The 17905-nt window shown below is 42.6% G+C and overlaps 7 protein-coding genes across 7 annotated transcripts; 3 read left to right on the top strand and 4 right to left on the bottom strand.

Moving 5' to 3' along the window:
* Positions 1–1377: 1377 nt before the first annotated feature.
* Positions 1378–2783, top strand: EAE97_001836 (uncharacterized protein; the record flags this gene model as incomplete). Its single annotated transcript, XM_038872347.1, has 6 exons — positions 1378–1670; positions 1755–1841; positions 1892–2058; positions 2114–2377; positions 2452–2613; positions 2677–2783. The coding sequence occupies 6 exons, from the start codon at positions 1378–1380 to the stop codon at positions 2781–2783; spliced, it is 1080 nt and encodes a 359-aa protein (XP_038736905.1).
* A 3589-nt stretch (positions 2784–6372) lies between these two features.
* EAE97_001837 (uncharacterized protein) lies at positions 6373–6838 on the top strand (the record flags this gene model as incomplete). The annotated part of the gene is made up of 2 exons (XM_038872348.1): positions 6373–6514; positions 6570–6838. 2 exons carry the CDS (start codon positions 6373–6375, stop codon positions 6836–6838), a joined length of 411 nt encoding a protein of 136 aa, XP_038736906.1.
* Positions 6839–7180: 342 nt separating this feature from the next.
* On the bottom strand, positions 7181–8841 carry EAE97_001838 (uncharacterized protein; the record flags this gene model as incomplete). The annotated part of the gene is made up of 5 exons (XM_038872349.1): positions 7181–7970; positions 8023–8252; positions 8312–8535; positions 8591–8627; positions 8671–8841. 5 exons carry the CDS (start codon positions 8839–8841, stop codon positions 7637–7639), a joined length of 996 nt encoding a protein of 331 aa, XP_038736907.1. The 3' UTR covers positions 7181–7636.
* Positions 8842–9841: 1000 nt separating this feature from the next.
* Positions 9842–10732, bottom strand: EAE97_001839 (uncharacterized protein; the record flags this gene model as incomplete). Its single annotated transcript, XM_038872350.1, has 1 exon — positions 9842–10732. The coding sequence occupies one exon, from the start codon at positions 10730–10732 to the stop codon at positions 9842–9844; it is 891 nt and encodes a 296-aa protein (XP_038736908.1).
* Positions 10733–10922: 190 nt separating this feature from the next.
* EAE97_001840 (uncharacterized protein) lies at positions 10923–12318 on the top strand. The gene is made up of 4 exons (XM_038872351.1): positions 10923–11074; positions 11129–11252; positions 11309–11615; positions 11689–12318. The coding sequence occupies exons 1-4, from the start codon at positions 11042–11044 to the stop codon at positions 12101–12103; spliced, it is 879 nt and encodes a 292-aa protein (XP_038736909.1). The 5' UTR covers positions 10923–11041; the 3' UTR covers positions 12104–12318.
* A 299-nt stretch (positions 12319–12617) lies between these two features.
* Positions 12618–14809, bottom strand: EAE97_001841 (uncharacterized protein; the record flags this gene model as incomplete). The annotated part of the gene is made up of 3 exons (XM_038872352.1): positions 12618–13107; positions 13182–14265; positions 14335–14809. The coding sequence occupies 3 exons, from the start codon at positions 14807–14809 to the stop codon at positions 12618–12620; spliced, it is 2049 nt and encodes a 682-aa protein (XP_038736910.1).
* A 492-nt stretch (positions 14810–15301) lies between these two features.
* EAE97_001842 (uncharacterized protein) lies at positions 15302–16815 on the bottom strand (the record flags this gene model as incomplete). Its single annotated transcript, XM_038872353.1, has 6 exons — positions 15302–15555; positions 15618–16150; positions 16209–16292; positions 16368–16458; positions 16533–16629; positions 16678–16815. The coding sequence occupies 6 exons, from the start codon at positions 16813–16815 to the stop codon at positions 15302–15304; spliced, it is 1197 nt and encodes a 398-aa protein (XP_038736911.1).
* Positions 16816–17905: the final 1090 nt, after the last annotated feature.

A 17905-nucleotide genomic window follows, 5' to 3' on the forward strand; every position in this document is an offset into this window, starting at 1 on the left:
GGAGATATATATTGGCAACCACCTTAAATGTACTTAGCCATCCAGCATAGATATCGGCAACACCGTCGTGCCTGCTCTTCCTGGAACTATCTCCATGTACTGCGCCATAAATCAGGTCTACACCATGCCGAGAAAGGCATTGCTACGATGTCGAGTATCACAGAGTTATACACCCGAGACTAGGATATGTAAATTTCTACCCATCGGGCAGTCAAGTTGACCACGCCTATCTGGAAGATGGGGTTTGATGGGAAGTACCGCTTCAGAACCATATATTGTGAATACGATCTTTGCGCTGTCATACCATTGATTCCATCGAGGAAACTGTGCAAAGGAAGAATTCATCCGAGGTTGGAAATTTGAAGCCTTGTGTTGGCAAAATATTGGATTACAAGACTAAAAGGTTGATGGTGACGCTCTCACTATCTTAGTTATTCTGAAGATGCCATCATAGCTCGCACGAATTTTGTCAAGAGATCGACGTGTGTTTGGTTTGGTCATAATAGTCTTTTGAACTACCATCGAGCTTGCTTTCAAGTTAGCGTGGACTAGAGGGACTAAGTCTATTTCACATTGTGATTAATCTTAATGCTCTATTGGCATTGTTGATGCGGGGTTAAATGACCAAGACTGCGCCGTAAACCACCGTTTGGTTGCAACAAGGATAGACCGAACTTATTGATGAGCTACCCCCCTTACATTCTTTGCCGGTCATCCAGAGCTCATCATAGCATGCTGTGGTGATGCCACTTTCCATTAGTCGGCAAAAAGGCATGTTATACATGCCGTTAACACACTCACGATGTTACAATTCCTTGATTCTTCTAGCATTGTGATCACTCGCATGCAGCTGAACTCACAGTTATTTAATATGACAATCTCTCGGGTAGTTCAAACTGAGCTATCTAATCAATTCTCCTCCATACGTTCCGCACTTACAAGGGGGGAGTTTTGAGCATCTAGGAGGTCCTCTGGTGTCTCCTCTCAAATCGGCAGCTAGGACGGCCAAGTATTTCCTTGGTAAGGCCGTCCAAAACGGCAACTTGACCTCTTCATGCAACTCAGAAGCGCCAACATAGTTTGTTTCTAAGTTTTTCTGTTTAGACTACTGCCTCGGCATGCTACTATACTCACAATCGCGCTGCGATAGTTCCAATATTACAGACTTGGTGTTCACATGTTCGTTTCATTAGGGGTCGTAGCTTCGAATTCAATGCGGTGTTTTCCGCTTCTCAGAATCACACAAAGGGGTATTACTCAAAAATTCAAGCTACATATAGAACAGCAACCATCTCTTGCAGGTCCATCATCATTACATATATCCAAGTTTACATTCACAGTCGCCATTCCACACCTTCAATTTCTCAATTTCCCATGATGAGTCTCGACAATCAAGGGTTGACCATTCCTACTGTTAACAATGACAAGCACATGGGGATAGAATCCCAACACTCCTCGCCAAACCTCTCGTCAAACGAATCTACGTTGGATGGACACAACATACAAACAATCTCCAGTAATGGTAGTGGTGCTTATGCAGAACATGGTCCTGGAATCGATCATAAGATCCCACAAGAACTCGAGATACAGTCCAAGCCAGACCTCTTATGGAGTCGAATTCGACATACCATGCGAGAACCATTTTCGGAATTCTTTGGTGTATTTATTTTGTGAGAAACCACCCAAACTCTGAGGGTTCCGCGATACATAGAACCTCTTTCTTTCTTGTTTAATAGTCACTGACATTCAGATAGGATCTTGTTTGGTGATGGCGTGGTTGCGCAAATAGTCCTTAGCTCGGGCGAGAAAGGCTCCTATCAATCAATATCTTGGGGATGGGGGTACGTATTCGCCCTGCTCTGAAGGTCACATTGGCTAAAAGCATTAATAGCATTGGAGTTATGCTTGGAGTCTATGCTTCAGGCATTAGCGGTGCCCATATCAATCCAGCTGTGACATTCGCAAACTGCGTCTTTCGAAAATTTCCCTGGCGCAAATTCCCTATCTACATGTTGGCGCAAGTGTTGGGCGCAATGTGCGCCGCCGGTGTGGTCTATGGTACGGCAGTTCCAAGAATTTATAATGCCAAGATCTAATAAGTTGATTCTTGTAGCAAACTATAAATCTGCCATCGATATGTTCGAAGGGGGGAATAACATTCGAACTGTGGGCCTTAACACATCATCTGCAGGCATATTCTGTACCTACCCCGCCCCTTTTATGACAAAGACAGGTCAATTCTTTTCGGAATTCATCGCAAGTACGATACTTATGTTTTGTATCTACGCTTTACAAGACAATGGTAATTTAGGTTCTGGAAATCTTACCCCACTTGGACTCTTCTTCGTAATCTTTGGTATTGGAGCTTGCTTCGGATGTAAGTGGTGGTTTTTTTTCAATCACTCATCACACTATAAATAGCCAAGATACTAATACGCGACTCTTCATTAGGGGAAACTGGATATGCAATTAATATGGCTAGAGACTTTGGCCCAAGATTGATGAGCTACTTCCTTGGGTATGGTAACGAGGTATGGAGCGCGGGGAACTATTACTTTTGGGTACCTATGGTAGCGCCATTTTTCGGATGCTTGTTTGGAGGTTGGTTGTATGGTATGTGCTTGTTATCCTTCATACTCTTACTTTTAGGGAATATTTTCTGATATACAGGTATAGATGTCTTCATCTTCACTGGTGAGAGCCCTATCAATACTCCTTGGATGGGATTGAAGCGGCTTATGCCTAGGTGTCTCGGGAATAAAAAAGAACATTCGGTAGTGTGAAGCTAATGAGAGAAAAATGAGCTTGGTACCGATGCTAATCCTCTATGTACATTAATGAGAATAGCATTGTTGCATCAGATGGCTGAATTGCCCCCATTTGGATAGAATCTTAAGTACCGAACCGGTGCCAACGGTAAACTTTACAGGGAAGGAAAAAAGGAATCAACCGGCTTATTCTGCCTTCTTAAGGGCTAAAACACTTGATCATACAATAAGGTGTCGGAAAAATAGATAGGAACTTTTTGGCAACTTTCAATATAACCTTAAAATTAACTAGTCTAAACTAAACGAACACTATTTATCCTAGATCTTCATCTGGTTATATTTGGTGTAGTTTCACGCGTTCATATGATAGTCCTCAAATTGTTTCTTGATATGTCATTCATTGCAACAAGACGAATTCTAATGATTTCTTGGCCCCCCTTTAGCTTCCCACTAAGCGCCAAGCCCCACCGTGATTTTGTTAATCTCATCCACATTGTTATTTCCATCGGGATTTCATTCACTCGACCACAAATTTATTATTTAAATAATAGGTAGACCCACACAAACACTGCAATTAGCAGTCCACGTTACTCGTCAGCCAACGGGATACACGAGAGTTCAAGTCATATGATGGATAGCTCATAAGAACCGGCATTAAGTGGTCATTGCAGATCTGATCATAACAATGTGCAATGAAGTCAACAATAACAAAGCTAGAACTAGTTTCAACGGTTTATAGTGCCTCTTGACTATGTGGAGATAGCGCTTGACTGGAAATTTAGCGCGAAATGACAGATGAAATGACCGAGAAGATTCAGTTGGTTCGGGCCTCCAGATATGCTAGTCTCACGCTTGTCGTAATGCAACAACCCACCCTACTACCGTATGGGATATTCTTCTCTCTCCGGGCCGGTAATAACTCTGCATTATCGTAAACAAGTCCATTATTGCCGATAGCAATTTCTTTGCTGGAAGAACGCTATTAGTAACTTTTAGCATTTTCTCGCTTAGTTATGGGGTATTTTTGGGGCCAATAGTAACAAAATTCAATTCTCTTGTAGTGTGATTGGTCTGAGGACGACTTCATCATGCATTATCTTTGCGAGCTTAACCTAAGTGCTTTATTTGGAGATTGTTTCTAACCTTTCAAGTACTTGTTGGTTCAGAGTGAAGCTCATTTCATATCTTCATACACCTCCCTTTAGCCGATACATGCAGATTGAGACTATTGATAACTATTATTCATATTTGCATCATTGTATTCTAAAATTGTAGATTGCTTCTATCAAGTCTACAGCAACATGATTTCAACTAGTCATGACGGTGAAGCTTAACATAATACCTTAGCTTTTGCATACGCTATTCTTGGAACGGCAAACCTGTGACGTAGCTTTCCTTAATCAAGTACCATTAGAGCAAGGATAACTCTCCGAAGAGCTATCGTTGTTGTTGTCATAAATCCGAAAGACATTATTGCTTGTTTGTTTACCCGAGAGCACCCGTGCCGTACTAGCCTTTCGTTTTCAAAACAACAACTTACCTGACACTTAATTACTACATCTAACAACTTAAAAAGTATGGCACACAGTCAGCGTCAAGGCTCTCGTCAATATTGCCTCATTTTCTTATCCGCGTCCGCAATTCTTGAACGCGAATCATGTCTTTCGGCATTACATTACCATTCCAGTTCAGGATTCCTTTACTACAGAATCTAAATAATGAAAATAGGCTACCAAATACTATTCTCGAAATTAGTTCTTCGTTATCTCAATTTCTCACAACGAAAAATCACTCGCTCTAAAAATAAAACTCACAAGATTATGTAGACACAATTCAAAACTCTGTAAACTACTGTTTGTTGCAGCACAGACACTTATTAATGCCTCCATCACAAAGGCCGGAAAGTTTCCATATACCTGTACATGGGTTCGTTCCCGCTTACACATTCACCTCTTGAGCATACGTATACTTCATTGAGATATTCGCCGTCATAATATGCTTCGTAAGAGACGCACATAATGATATTTGGATAACCTCATAGATCATCCCTGGAAACAGGGCAGTGGATTGTATCCTACACATTCTTTTGAGCTCTCAAAGTTCTTCGCCGCGCAGCGAGCAAAACCATCGTAAACATCGATAGTGTGGCTCAAAATATCAACAGCTGATCGTGAGACAAAATCTCTAAGTAAATCGAGTTCTGTTGACATATTCTCTGATGTCCGCCTGTTTCAGCAGTCGTGTTTGGTAATTCCACGTACAATTGCAAATTCTTTATATTCCTTAGAGTTGATATACCTTGAATGTCCATCAAGCTTAGAGGACTTGAGAATCCACGGTTGAGACAGATAATTGTAGACGGTGCACATTGGGAGCTCTTAAGGAGATCGATATCACAGGGTTAACAGGAGAATCATAAATACCATCATGCGTCACAAAAGGATGAATGAAGCATTTGCCCCAATTACTCCTGACAATACTCTCATCTCCATGGTTCCTGTGGTCGAATGTCAGGCACAATACAAGCGTTCTTACGCAAAGTCACATATTGGAGTCACTTCTTGAATCTTGAGCCGCAATAGCCTTCCTGCAAAATTCACCAGTCAGATTCTGTTAAGTTGCAGTTGTACTGAGTATTGAATTATTCTACAGTTTGAATGTAAAATTAAAAATACTAAAGACCTTCTTTGGCTTCTAATATTGCAATAAGTGGAGGCTGAATTGAAGAGCCTCCCCAAACCGGCCCGGAGCTGCAGTGCATTATATTGCACGTAGAGTCTCGAGGTCTCAGTAAGTTACTGCATGGTAAATATGCATAGTTGAATCTGTATGGCTACCGCTACCGTGTCGACGGGGTATGATGGCAGCTCTTGGTCAACGGCTACATAGAAAGACTCATGTTCACATCCTTAGGGAAAATGAGTGACATGCTTCTTTTCCAGCCAGATCCACTATATAACTGAGCAGTACAGGTTAAAGTTCTTTGCGAAATATGTGAACACGCAATTTGCCTCTTTTTGATATTTTGGTTTCCTAGGGCAGTAAAAATTAATGCAATTTTCTTGTCTAAAACTTAAAGCTCATCTATTCTTGGATCTTCCAACCACCGAAAGAATAAACTTTTGTTCTGATTGTCGTGACTTTCCAATATCATGGCGTTACGAAAGATCTGAAATAACAACTTTCCTTACAACGGAGCTTGTAATTATATTCGGCTTTTTTAATTCTGGGATGCTCACTCATGAGCAACAGCTATACCTTGGCACCTTGGATGTACAGATTAAAAAAGCGATAGGCCACCGCGAGAAGCTTGAGGTCGTACAATTTCCGAGATATCGAGATCCCCAGAAAAGCGGCTTCCTATTTCGTGGGTGAGATGCAACGACAGCAGCGAGGTAAGTGCGATGCCGTGAGGCTACATGTACCCGCTTCAGCATTTTCGAAAGTGGATTTTCTCTCTTAACCATACACTCACAAATATCGCATCACGTATCTTTCTCCGAAATATATTTGAGAAATATTCTCAAAAGTACAGGGTTCCATACTTGAGTATTTTTCAAAGCTTTCGATATTGTATCAGCACTCAGCCCAAAATTCAACAAGTATGGACAGTAGCCCAATGACTCCCATCCACACACCTCCAAAGCGGTGCAAACAAACCAAGTTAAGGGCTGCTCTCGAGTCTGTTTTCTCACAATTCGAACTTACAGAGGAGACGAACCATTACAGTAGATGTAAATTTGGAAGTTTGTCATCCTTCACTCTTCCACAATTTTTAGTTGAAAGCTCATGATTCATTAGCAGGGCACCACTATACTCAATTCAACGACGGCTGCGAGATGTACCTTAATGATGATGGGATTGGTATCTACGTGGACATAACGGGGCTACGTTCGCTCTACATTCGCCCCCAAAAGGATCAGAAAGCAATGAGGCAGAGAATTGAACAGGAAATGAGGGACGCCTCGGATCTCGAACGGTTGAGGTACAAAGTTCGAGGACTTTTCGCCGAACGGGCGGTAAAAGAACTCGGAATAGACAAGCTCGGAAGAGGTGTCTTGCAACGTTAGATGAATTGAAAGAGAAGAAAGAGGCCTGAGAGTGTGCCAAGCTATTTTTGTCACTCGAAGAACTCTCATTACTGCACAGAATACAACCGGAATTGTTTTGTACATCATATTCAATATGAACAGACGAGCTCCAGGATACAAAGATAAAGTTAATATAGTGATTAGCGAGTAGAAATGGATGGTGGAGGAACTAGAAGGCAATGATATGCGTCTAAGCTAAGGAAAGACAATTGGATCGATGTTTTGGCTCAGCGAAGTATTATCTTGGTATTATACTCTAGCGGCAGCTTCTAATATTATCACTGAGAAAGAAGCGTATTGATTCTGCGCATGGTCTTTTGACTAGCTGTTCACTCATTAGTATTGATGTGTTATGTGTGTGCTGATGTTGACTTCATTTATTCCATTGCCGAATTTGTGGCATCTTTGAAGTAGAGTAGACGAAAAGCACAGTAATTGAATATAGAATATCCGCAGCCAACTTTAGACCTATACCGCCTATCAAAAAAGACAAAAAGAAAGAGATGCATAATGCAGCCTCTGTATGTGTGACTACTTGATCAGCCTTTTCCCACAATATTGTTTCCTTTGTAAAGAAGAATTGACTAGTTCGCCTATCACTTTCATAGCCTCCGTCTCGTTACGATTCTTTGTTCCTGTAATGCGTTCACCATATCATGTCTTCGGCTCCAGTGCCACTGTTTCAGTGTGTTTCAGCCGTATTTCCTACCATACCCATACTTCTATTGCACTCCGAGACGTTAGACTTCCGGAAATATATAGTTTCATCGACCATACTTATTGGTCTGAGTTTTCAGTGTTGTATTGGTCTAATTCGCGAGACTTTGCCGCCACTGGTAAACTCATTGAATCTGGCCGTCCTAAATTTGTCTCCGCGTGTGCCGTTCTATTGCTAGTAAAATTCATGCGTCGGCCCAGTGATGATTTCTGGAAGTTTTTTAATCTCCCCCCAAGCTGCATTATGAGTGGAGATCCAGTCGATATCGCAATACCCATTCCTGTCTCAATGAAACTCCACAATTGTGGGCGAGGTCCAATGTATGTGAAATCTTGGGGGTTATAATATAAGTCTAGGAGTGCCCAGAGACGCAGCATTGAACTGATAGTGACACTTTGAGACGGTGTTAGAGAAATACCACAAACTCAAATGCGGGATACCTTACATGCTTCCCACCGAAAACATCAGACAGATTCTCAGTTTTGCTCCAGTTGTTATTGAAAGTTTCATGATGCAGTAAGTTGGCAAAAGAGTTAAAATGAAGTCCGTTCCAATATTCGGTATGGCAACACCAAGATAAATAGCTTTAAGATTCATACAGGATCCTGGTGTATCAGACGAAGGGTTACTCCACGCTTTTTCAACAGGAATGCATTGAAAGATGGTAACCCCGAACTATGACTATCCCATTAGCTTCTCGATGAACAGCCGGCAGTGAAATGGATGGTACTAACAGCAACAACTAAATAGCACATCGTCGAAACGATCAAAATAATGGAAATTATCCTGGTCGAACGATGCACGTGAAATGTACGGTAGATCATCATCGAAAGGGAAATCTTCGCGGCAACCACAGTAAACATGTAAAGAAGTTCCAAGATATAGAAGACTTTGTAGATAGTGACGATGGAAGCTACACTAAGAGTTCCCATATGTTTTCCAACCCCGAGCTTGATACCTATGAACTAGTCAGCATTTATGCAGATTATCAATTCGAGCAATGTCCACAGTACTGTAAAGGTATCCCGCAAGTTCACCAGTCAGCGAAACCTGCTATGTTAGCAACGTCGCCGGTGGTTTGACGTAGACTCACCACTGCAAGAATCATAAGCCCGTCATCGATAACATATAGTACCTTTCTGCGAGCCTTGTTATATATTGATATTATGGTACACAGAATGGCCAGTCCATACACAACACTACATGCTGCTATATTGGCAATTTGAGCATTGTCAAGTGATGGATATGTAATAGATGCGTTCATATTTCTTGGTAGCTTGTGCTATCTGGGACAATGCGGATGCCAGACGAGAGTGCTAAGAAATTAAAAGGTATATTCAAACAATAATAAAGAATATCAAGCTCAACGGAGATGTCATACCCATGAAGTACATGCGTCTTATAAACTATTGTGCTTTGTTGGACTGATTTTGCCTTGCTCATGGGATGGGAGGCTGAGTATGTAAGTTGGGTAGCACTGCAGTTCTACATAGCCGAGTTCAGAAGCCGGCTCTCATATTCAGCCGATTATGACTACTCGGCCGGTAAGGAAATCGTTCCCCTTTGATCAATACGTCTGAAGAGAATGGTTAATGTGATATTAAGCTTTTTTTTTAAATAGTTGAATACGACGTCGTTCAAAATGTTGCATAGGCTTCTAGCCTTTGCTACGGTTTCCTCAATATGAAGAATTCGTACTCGGCTCTGTAAATCGTGGACTATTGTAATGTGAAAATAATGCAATAGTGCGGCTCCTTAAATCAAAATCTCTCAGAACCAAGCAGAAGAAGACTTGCACCTACGTTTCCACTAGTTTTCCATGTTGACCAGTTTCTATGCTTGAAATAATTGTTTGATATTAGTTCAAAACGTTTGCTGATGCCTGGAGCTGGGATTTTCACTCGTATCTATCTTGAATGATATGCTGTGGTGTAGTGGTGATCTACAGCTGACAGGCATAGCCATCTATCCTGAAAGCAGGAGACCTTTAATTTGCTAAATTCGTGTTTTTGCCTTATTTCAGCGTGTTCGCTATTGATCAATTGAATAATCGGGGTACCTGAGGAGAGAGTGTCGACTCGCATAGTGTTCTCAAAATTGCTGGTTTGCGGGCCATACTTCCAGTATTGCATGAATGCTAATAACAATTGCCATATAGAGAATTGCAGGGAACAGGAGGACTAAAGGATACAGGGCGACTTTCCCGAATACTGTGACGCTGCAAATGGGGTATCAGTTCTGAAATAATCTCCAACACACCTCCATCAATTCCCGCCTTGCGCCTCGATCTTCCCTGTTCCTGTATCCGAAAGCATTTTGGCTTCCGTTGCTGATTGATTGCCCACTCCCTCAACTTTTTTTTCCCCTCCTTCCTTTCCACTCCTCACAATGAAATACTTTCCGCCTCCAAATTCGACCTTTTCGGTCGCAGTTTCAGTCACATCCCACTCTTCTACACCTTTTGTATCAATCGCAATCCCTGGCTGCCTTCTCGGTCTTTTGTTTCTTCCTCTATATACCTCTTTCTTTAACGCTTCTTGGATTTCCTTAGTTTGCAATCCAATTGACTCATGTGCTTCTGCCTCCAACGTCTCATCCCTGATACTCCTTAGGGGCTCAATGCCTTCTGTGTTGACCTTCTGGATATCTCTCAAGAAATGTAATTGTAAATGTAGTGTATCTAGTAACTTCTTTTCTTCTTCCGGGGTTTTGGGAAGAGGAAGTGCGGAGAGTCGACATAAATGATGAAGTTGTTTGACTGTAATTTCTTCGGCAGGCTTCTCATTTGGAGATGGTAGAAGAGAACGAACAGACCAAGTGGGTTTTGATAGGAGCTCATCGATGTTTGTCTTTTGATGAGAGAGATCCACATTTATTCGAGCATATACTCGGCGGACTGGGACTTGTTGATCTTCTGGCTTGGGTGTCAGAGGTGTCGTTATTTTACTTCCGTGAAGCTTTACACTCCGCGGCACAAAACGACCTGTGCTGCTTCCTGATTTGGGTAATGAGCTTCCATCTACTCCAGTGGTCTCCCGGCGGGCTTCTGAAGTACTGTATGTTCGAGGAAGGGAGATTTGGGCATATTTGAATTTTGTGGAAGGAAAGGAGTGCCGCAGCGATGCGCGACAATATAAACATATAGACCTCGACATTTTGTGATCAATTAGGTGACAATGTTATGTTTCATGAAGATCATCGACTGTTTATATTGTGAATTTGATAAAATGTTCCCATGCGTTCCCCAGAAGTACGCTAGTGTGATTCATAGGCGGGGCAAGGCTATGTCAGAGCGTAAGGACTAGAAACAAACAACCCTTGCAAGAGTTGTCTTCAAAACCACGAACACATGTCAACTCTAACAACTCATTCATACTTACAACTCTTGATTAAAGTCATTAATTGATAATTTTTTGCCTGAGAGATACATTGCACAAAAGAATACAACACAACAAATCGCAATCATGGCACAAGATCCTCGCACTCTTATGCAAAAGGTACCAACCCCACCATCTGCTACTCGGTAAGCTTCATATTGACCATTCCCCAAGGCAGATAAAGCAGTTGCAGGTGCTTCCGGAGGCTTCAGTCTTTTTGGTGGACGACAGGAGAAGTGGGAAAATGCTGCTGAATTATATAACCAAGCTGCGAATGCATTCCGCATGCAAAAGCAAAGTAACACTTTCTCGAGTCTTTGAACCTTTAGATTTATACTGATATCCGCTTTACAGACAAGGAAGCCGGGCAAGCCTTCGAGCGCGCTGCCGATATTCAAACCAACAAATTGAACGAACCCGATGATGCTGCCAACACGCTCACAGAAGCCTTCAAGGTATACAAAAAGGGAGAGCCACTAGATGCGGCTCGATGCTTAGACGTTGCGATCAACCATTATACATCGAAAGGAAACTTCAGGAGAGCTGCCACGCATAAGCAGAACTTAGCAGAAGTATATGAGATGGAGATTGGGGATATGAAGAAGGCAATTGAAAGTTATGAATTAGCTGCTAGTTGGTTCGAGGCCGACAATGCTGAGGCGTGAGTTTTGACCTCCGTCATTGACACCAAGGCTCTTGGTATTACTTTTGAAGATGTACTGATATATCCACAGATTGGCCAATAAACTTTATCTCAAGGTCGCTGATATTGCCGCTCTCGACGGCGACTATTATAAAGCCATCGAGCATTTCGAGAAAGTAGCAGCATCCTCCGTATCGAACAATCTCATGAAATGGTCGGTAAAGGATTATTTCCTCAAGGCCGGTCTGTGTCATCTAGCTGTCGGCGATACAGTGGCCACCGGAAGAGCTTTCGAAAAGTACAGAGACATGGATCCAACATTCCCAAGCACAAGGGAACATCAATTATTAATCGACCTCGCCGAGGCTGTTGACGCAGGCGACCAAGAACAATTCGCCGACAAATTATTCCAGTATGACCAAATGAGCAAGTTGGACAAGTGGAAGACGACAATTCTGTTGAAAATTAAGGGTGCGATTGAGGAGAAGGGCGATGACTTCTCATGATCAAAACTCTGTTCAATTAGAGTTAGCTCTTGTCGTTTGGCGTTTGGGTTTTGGGTGATATCTTTTGAGTTAGCTGCGGAGAAATATATTGTCATGGTCTCAAGCTTTGGCTAAGCAAATATTTATACGAAAGTGATTAGTCTGTATACATTTATTCGAGCCAAACTTTTAGGTCAGCGCTTGTGGCATGATAAACTTTTGACTAAAGTGATGTCTTCCGGTGAACCACTTCCTAGTACAGCAAGATGAAACGAGATGTGATATAATGAAGAGTAAAGGATAGAAGGAAGAATATGATTTGCAAACTGTAGATCCAAGGAGGTGAGGTGAAGTGAAGTGTTAGCAAGAAAGTGATCATGAAATTATTCTACATGTGTGCTTTCTAAATATCGAGTAGAAGCAAATGAATAATTCAAACTAATGAATAATTCAAAACGCTAATCATAAAGATGAAAATAAAGAGATGTCCCAAACATTATCCATCATGGATCTAACCTCTCAAATCTGTCTCCCATCAATTAACATGCAACTTCTCCACATCCTCCTGCATCTTCATCTCCTCATTCTTCCTGCTCACTTCATTCTCCAATTCTCTCGCCTCACTCTCCAAATCCGCTTCCCCATCCCTATTCCTATTCCCCCCCATCTCTTCATCCTCTCTCTTCTCATTCTCATCCAACAATTCCAACGTCTCTTCCTCCTTCGCCACCTCTTCCACATCAATATCCTCCCAGCCAATCTTTTCCAAAATCGTGCCGACGAGATACTGATACCTCAAGTGTCCACTGACCATTTCACTCACATTTACATTCTCAATCCCTTTTACATCTTGCGCGGGCTGCAGACCCGCAACGCCGAATTGGATGCTACTGGTGCGGTAGAGGAAAGCGAGGATGTAGTCGTTTTCGGAATAGACGTTTACGAGACGTCCCAAGACGACGCTGCGCATGGCGCGCCACGCGACTGCGTCGGAGGGAGCGGGGGCGCCGATTAGGACTGCGGATCTATTGGTGGGTTAGTAGCGATATTGTTGCAGAGAACACGTTTGAGTTAAAAAAGGGATAGTGGGTGAACTTACTCGACTAAACCAAATGCTCGACGTTCAGCTAGACTCGTCAAACATGAATAGATTAGTCTAGCTCCCAAACTATATCCAATGAGAGTAACAGGTCTTTCTCCCTGCGCTTTATTGATAAGTGCATCTGCAAGGACCAAGCCGGCCTTATCAGCGCGGTTTTTCGCAACGGAGAATGGATTATCGACGACTTTAGAGATTTTCAATAGACCAAGAGGCCATAGAGCGGTCATCAAACTCGCGAAGATGGTGCGGGCGATGATTTCTTTCTTGGCGAGAGACCAAGCTGCACTTTTGACCACCGATTCTAATGATGTCCCGAGCTTGGATAGGGCTTCGAGTTCGTATCGGAGTGCGAATACCTCACTTTGATGTCCGAGTACACGCCATGGGGTAATAACATCTTCTTTCTGAGTCAGCCATCCACTAACACCTATCGTAACCCTTAATCTTCGATCCTTTGCCGCCAATTCCTTGACAGATTTTTGATGTAGTGATCCCCTAAGCGGCAGAAACGCAAAATCCGAAACCTCTTTCGCGTACGAGTCCATCATCTTTCCCGTCATACTGGCACCATAAGCACCAAAAAGACTTCCGACAATAACTCCACTTTCCGCCAGAGCTCCCAGCAAGCCTGCAGCTGTCGTTGCACCAAGACCTAGTCCTCCCATTACGGTGCCTAGAGCGCCTGCAACTAGTGGAGCTGCAAGACCACCTGTGACTCCGACTATGGCGGCGCCTGCAACACCTGCGAGGCCGACTTTCCATCTTCGAGCTACTTTGTTCTCTTCGCTTCTTTTTTGTGTTTCTTCATTGCCGGACATTTTCTTGGCGGCTTCTAGAAGTCCCTGCGCGACTTTCACTTCTGTCTCGGCGAGGATGTGAAGGGGAAGGTGAAGAGATGAGGCTACATGGAGTAAGAGAATACGAGAATGCGCTGTGTAATGCTCTAATGAAAGAAGCAGTAATAGCATGGCGTGTAGGAGCATTACTCTTTTCTCTTTCTGTAATGAATAAAGAGAAGTAGACGTCGGTGGGTAAAGCTCTACTAAAGCCGCATCTGCCTCCACAACATTGGTAGTTTGTTCTATAAGAGTCAATAACTAACTTCCCTCAAAGTAGGTAGAAGCTTAAAGCGATCATTAGAGGTACATACTAACAGCCTTTGTTTTCGAATCTGTACCAGGGGTGGCATTTACGCTGGCCTTCTTCTTCTGATCCTCCGTGACTTCTTTAGGGTTATTGACAACCGATCCAATCCTCGATATCACACTTTCTTGCCATTCCTCGAAAAATTTCAGAGAATCACGCTTCAGCTCCAACATTTTAGGAGCCGATAATTCTTTCTCCCTCTTTTCTCTCAGATTCCGAGCTTTCTCCTCTTCTTCGGACTCTTCATTTGATTGACTATCATCGGTATTAGGATTCTTATCTCCGACTTCCAACGCTTTGCTTGGGGCTTCTCCAATAGTAATCGAGGCATCAAAAGTATCACTGATTTGCTTTTGCATGATCTCTGTGATATTGGCGATGAGAAGTGTCAGATCAACACGTTCCTCAATTTCTAACATTGTACTAAGATCATGCTCGTGGTCTTGAGACGACTCTGGTTTCGATGACCAAGGAGCCATAATTATTGATTAGATCTGCGAGAATTGAGGGAAAAGTGTTGTCGCATTTGTTTACCACTTGTATGTTTCGGTCGTCGAGCATCTAGGGTTACCGATTGACGCCGATGACATAATGTCTTATCTTATCGTTAACGCGACTCCTCGATGACGTAGTAATTATCGCGACTGTGTAGGGAGGTAGGTACTTAGGTATACCTATAATTTATTATACCTGATTCAAAATAGAAAATTTTAGATTCAGGTTCAGGTTCCAAAATGTCACGAAATAGTTCATTCGCACAACGATTGTAGCTTTAGGATCAGCAGAGGAGAGCTCTTATCGTGATCATGTGATATAGTTTTCATTTCTTTCTTTTCTCTTCAATTGATGATGCTTGGTTTCAAAACTGTATAGCGTTATTCATTCAGAGACCTTTCTGCAGAAACCCCCAGAAATTCGGCCTGACCGTAAGACTAGTTGATATGAAATCGAGCTCCTGATGAATTGATCTCTTAAATCTCGACCTTGTCCTCTATGACCTTATCCATCATCATACTCAATGGCCCTTTCTTAACCATTAAACTGAGTACTTCATAGAGCGCATCTGCCGCTGCCATAGTAGTGTGTTCCGCATTCGTATCATATGCTGGGGCTACTTCGACGATATCCGCGGCAATCAAGTTGATGCCCTCCAATCCTCTTAAAATGGTTCTGAGTTCTCTAGTAGACCATCCTCCTGTTTCTGGAGTTCCTGTTGCGGGAGCAACTGTGAGGAGATTAGTGTTTTGTTTTGTAGGAAAAGAGCCAATGATTGATAGGCTGACTTACAGGCAGGATCAAGAGTATCGATATCAATAGACAGGTAAACAGGTCTATCGAGTCCTACACGTTCTCGGATTTTCTTGATGATACCATCCATGCCAATCGTGTCTATTTCTCTCGCTTCAACAATTTCAAAACCGCAATACCCGTCATTCTCATAGTCGCTAGGTCCACTCAGAGTAGTCCTGATACCCGCATGGATGTTTGTATCATTTGCAAGCAAGCCCTCTTGTGCAGCATGGTAAAAGTAAGTACCATGGTTGATGGAAGCGACTTTCGATGGACTTCCACCAAATACTTTTGGTTTCCAAGTATCAAGGTGAGAGTCGAAGTGAATGACGGAAACAGGACCATAGGCACGGTTGATAGAGCGAAGAAGAGGGAGAGTAATTGTATGGTCTCCCCCTAAGGTAATAACCCTTGGAAGAGTTTTACCATTTTTGGCAGGTCCGAGTTTCTTGGCATCGGTTGCGGGGGCACGCGAGAGAATGGAGTTATGGCCTTCTTCGATTTGATGGAGGGCCCATGAATTATCGTAGCTAAGATTAAATCTGTTTAACGACATAACTATAAAAGCTGGTGAATAGGTGGACATACGATGTGACAGGAATGTCTCCACAGTCAATTACTGTTGCCCAACTATCGAAAGGGTTGGTCGCTAGAGGAACATTGTATCCTCCACTGGGTAAACGCAAAAATGTAAGCCTACGTACATCTAGAGATGTATACTAGCAACAATCTCAAAGGTACACGTACTATAGATTCAAACGTCTTGAGCCTTGTCTAATTCCCGATGGACCGAATCGAGCTCCCGGTCGATACGAAGTTCCGGTATCAAAGGGAGCTCCTGCAAGCAAGTCAACATGCATACGATTTCTCATTTCTCAAGACATTGAGAACTTGCAAGGAATCAAGACATACCAATGAACGCAATATCATATTTCACATCATCTGTTGCTAGACATGGAAAATATGGCAATCTGCCAAACGTTGAGATGCCCGAAAACACCGAATCGGCCTGATTCTTATTAGCTAACTCTCAGAGATTGCGTCCCATTGAACATACTTGAGTTCCTCCATCTCCCGGTAAAGTGTTGTACCAAAGTGCTTTGTGTGGTCCAGCAATTGGAACTTGATTTTCATGGTCGCCATGCGCCAGCGCACTTGCACATAATGCGGCAACGGTGAGGATGTTGGTCAACATTACGAATGATAAAATTTCACAATTGATAAGAATGAGATGGAAATAGGAGATTCAGAGGTTCTCGTGAGCTTTTATAGACGTTCTGCGCTGGCAAAACTCCAATGCTTTGTAGATCAACACACCAATTATCTTAGATCAATTGGTGTGATGGCTATGTATGGCCTTATCCCGTCAAGGGTCGATAGACAAATGCTGATAAATCGCATAATGTTTATCTGGCCGGCAACATACATGATAGCAATCGTGAATAATGAAATCAGTGCTGATGGATAATGCTTTGATATTCTCGTTATGTAAACCGGCGCCAGCGGCCAGCCAGAGCAAATGATGGTTGGATGAAGAATATGCAGAATCTAGAAGATGGTTCCCGTGGAAATCTGCATGATGCAAAGATAAACGGCTTTGGTGTAACTGTGATAGGAAGTCCATCATAGATTATGATGCGGTGAATATCAGAATGAAGTCTTGTTCCATTGGATAAAGCTTCTTCGATGTAGAAAGAATGTATATAGATCATGAAGATCACAACATTCAGTTTCAAAAGTACCTAGGTAGATAAATCCGTGTTATCGGATTATTGTAGTGAGGTAATAGATAGAGATGATAAGAAAGTTGGAGCTTTATCACGAGGAGGGGTAAGCAAATCCCCAGAAAGCGGCATTTGGGTTGGGGTAAAGGGCCTGAGGCACCGAAGTTAAATGATAAGTTCAGGTATCAGATGTAACCTTATGCGCCTGCATTTCCTTGAAATATCGACCGGAATTGCATCTGTGCTCCCTGTGATATATTTTCATGTTCTATCGAGGAAAGAAGTCGATAAATAAACTTACATTACCTAATCGATCGTTGATACAATTGACAGAATATGGAGATGGTAGAAGATTCTTAAAGGAGTGTCGGAGTGCGAAACAAGACGAGCAGTCGTCAACCACTAGGCGGACGATTAATAATACAAGTAGAAGCAAAGCGTTCATATTATGATGATTAGACTGGCAAATGATACAATGGAAGATCATGTAGTTATTAAAAGCAGCATCAAGTTATCAAGTAATCCAAGTGACGTACGACGTACTCCTCCGGATCCGTGGAC

This window comes from Botrytis byssoidea (assembly GCF_014898295.1).
Source record: "Botrytis byssoidea strain MUCL 94 chromosome Unknown BBYS_003, whole genome shotgun sequence".
In the NCBI taxonomy this organism is placed as follows: Eukaryota; Fungi; Ascomycota; class Leotiomycetes; order Helotiales; family Sclerotiniaceae; genus Botrytis; species Botrytis byssoidea.

What these genes read in the sequence shown, in the direction of transcription:
- EAE97_001840 (XM_038872351.1), top strand. Translation starts at nt 11,042, where the DNA reads ATGGCACAAGATCCTCGCACTCTTATGCAAAAG. An exon ending in CTCGCACTCTTATGCAAAAG is followed by an intron (nt 11,075 to 11,128) that starts GTACCAACCCCA and finishes CCATTCCCCAAG; the next exon opens with GCAGATAAAGCAGTTGCAGG. An exon ending in ATTCCGCATGCAAAAGCAAA is followed by an intron (nt 11,253 to 11,308) that starts GTAACACTTTCT and finishes TCCGCTTTACAG; the next exon opens with ACAAGGAAGCCGGGCAAGCC.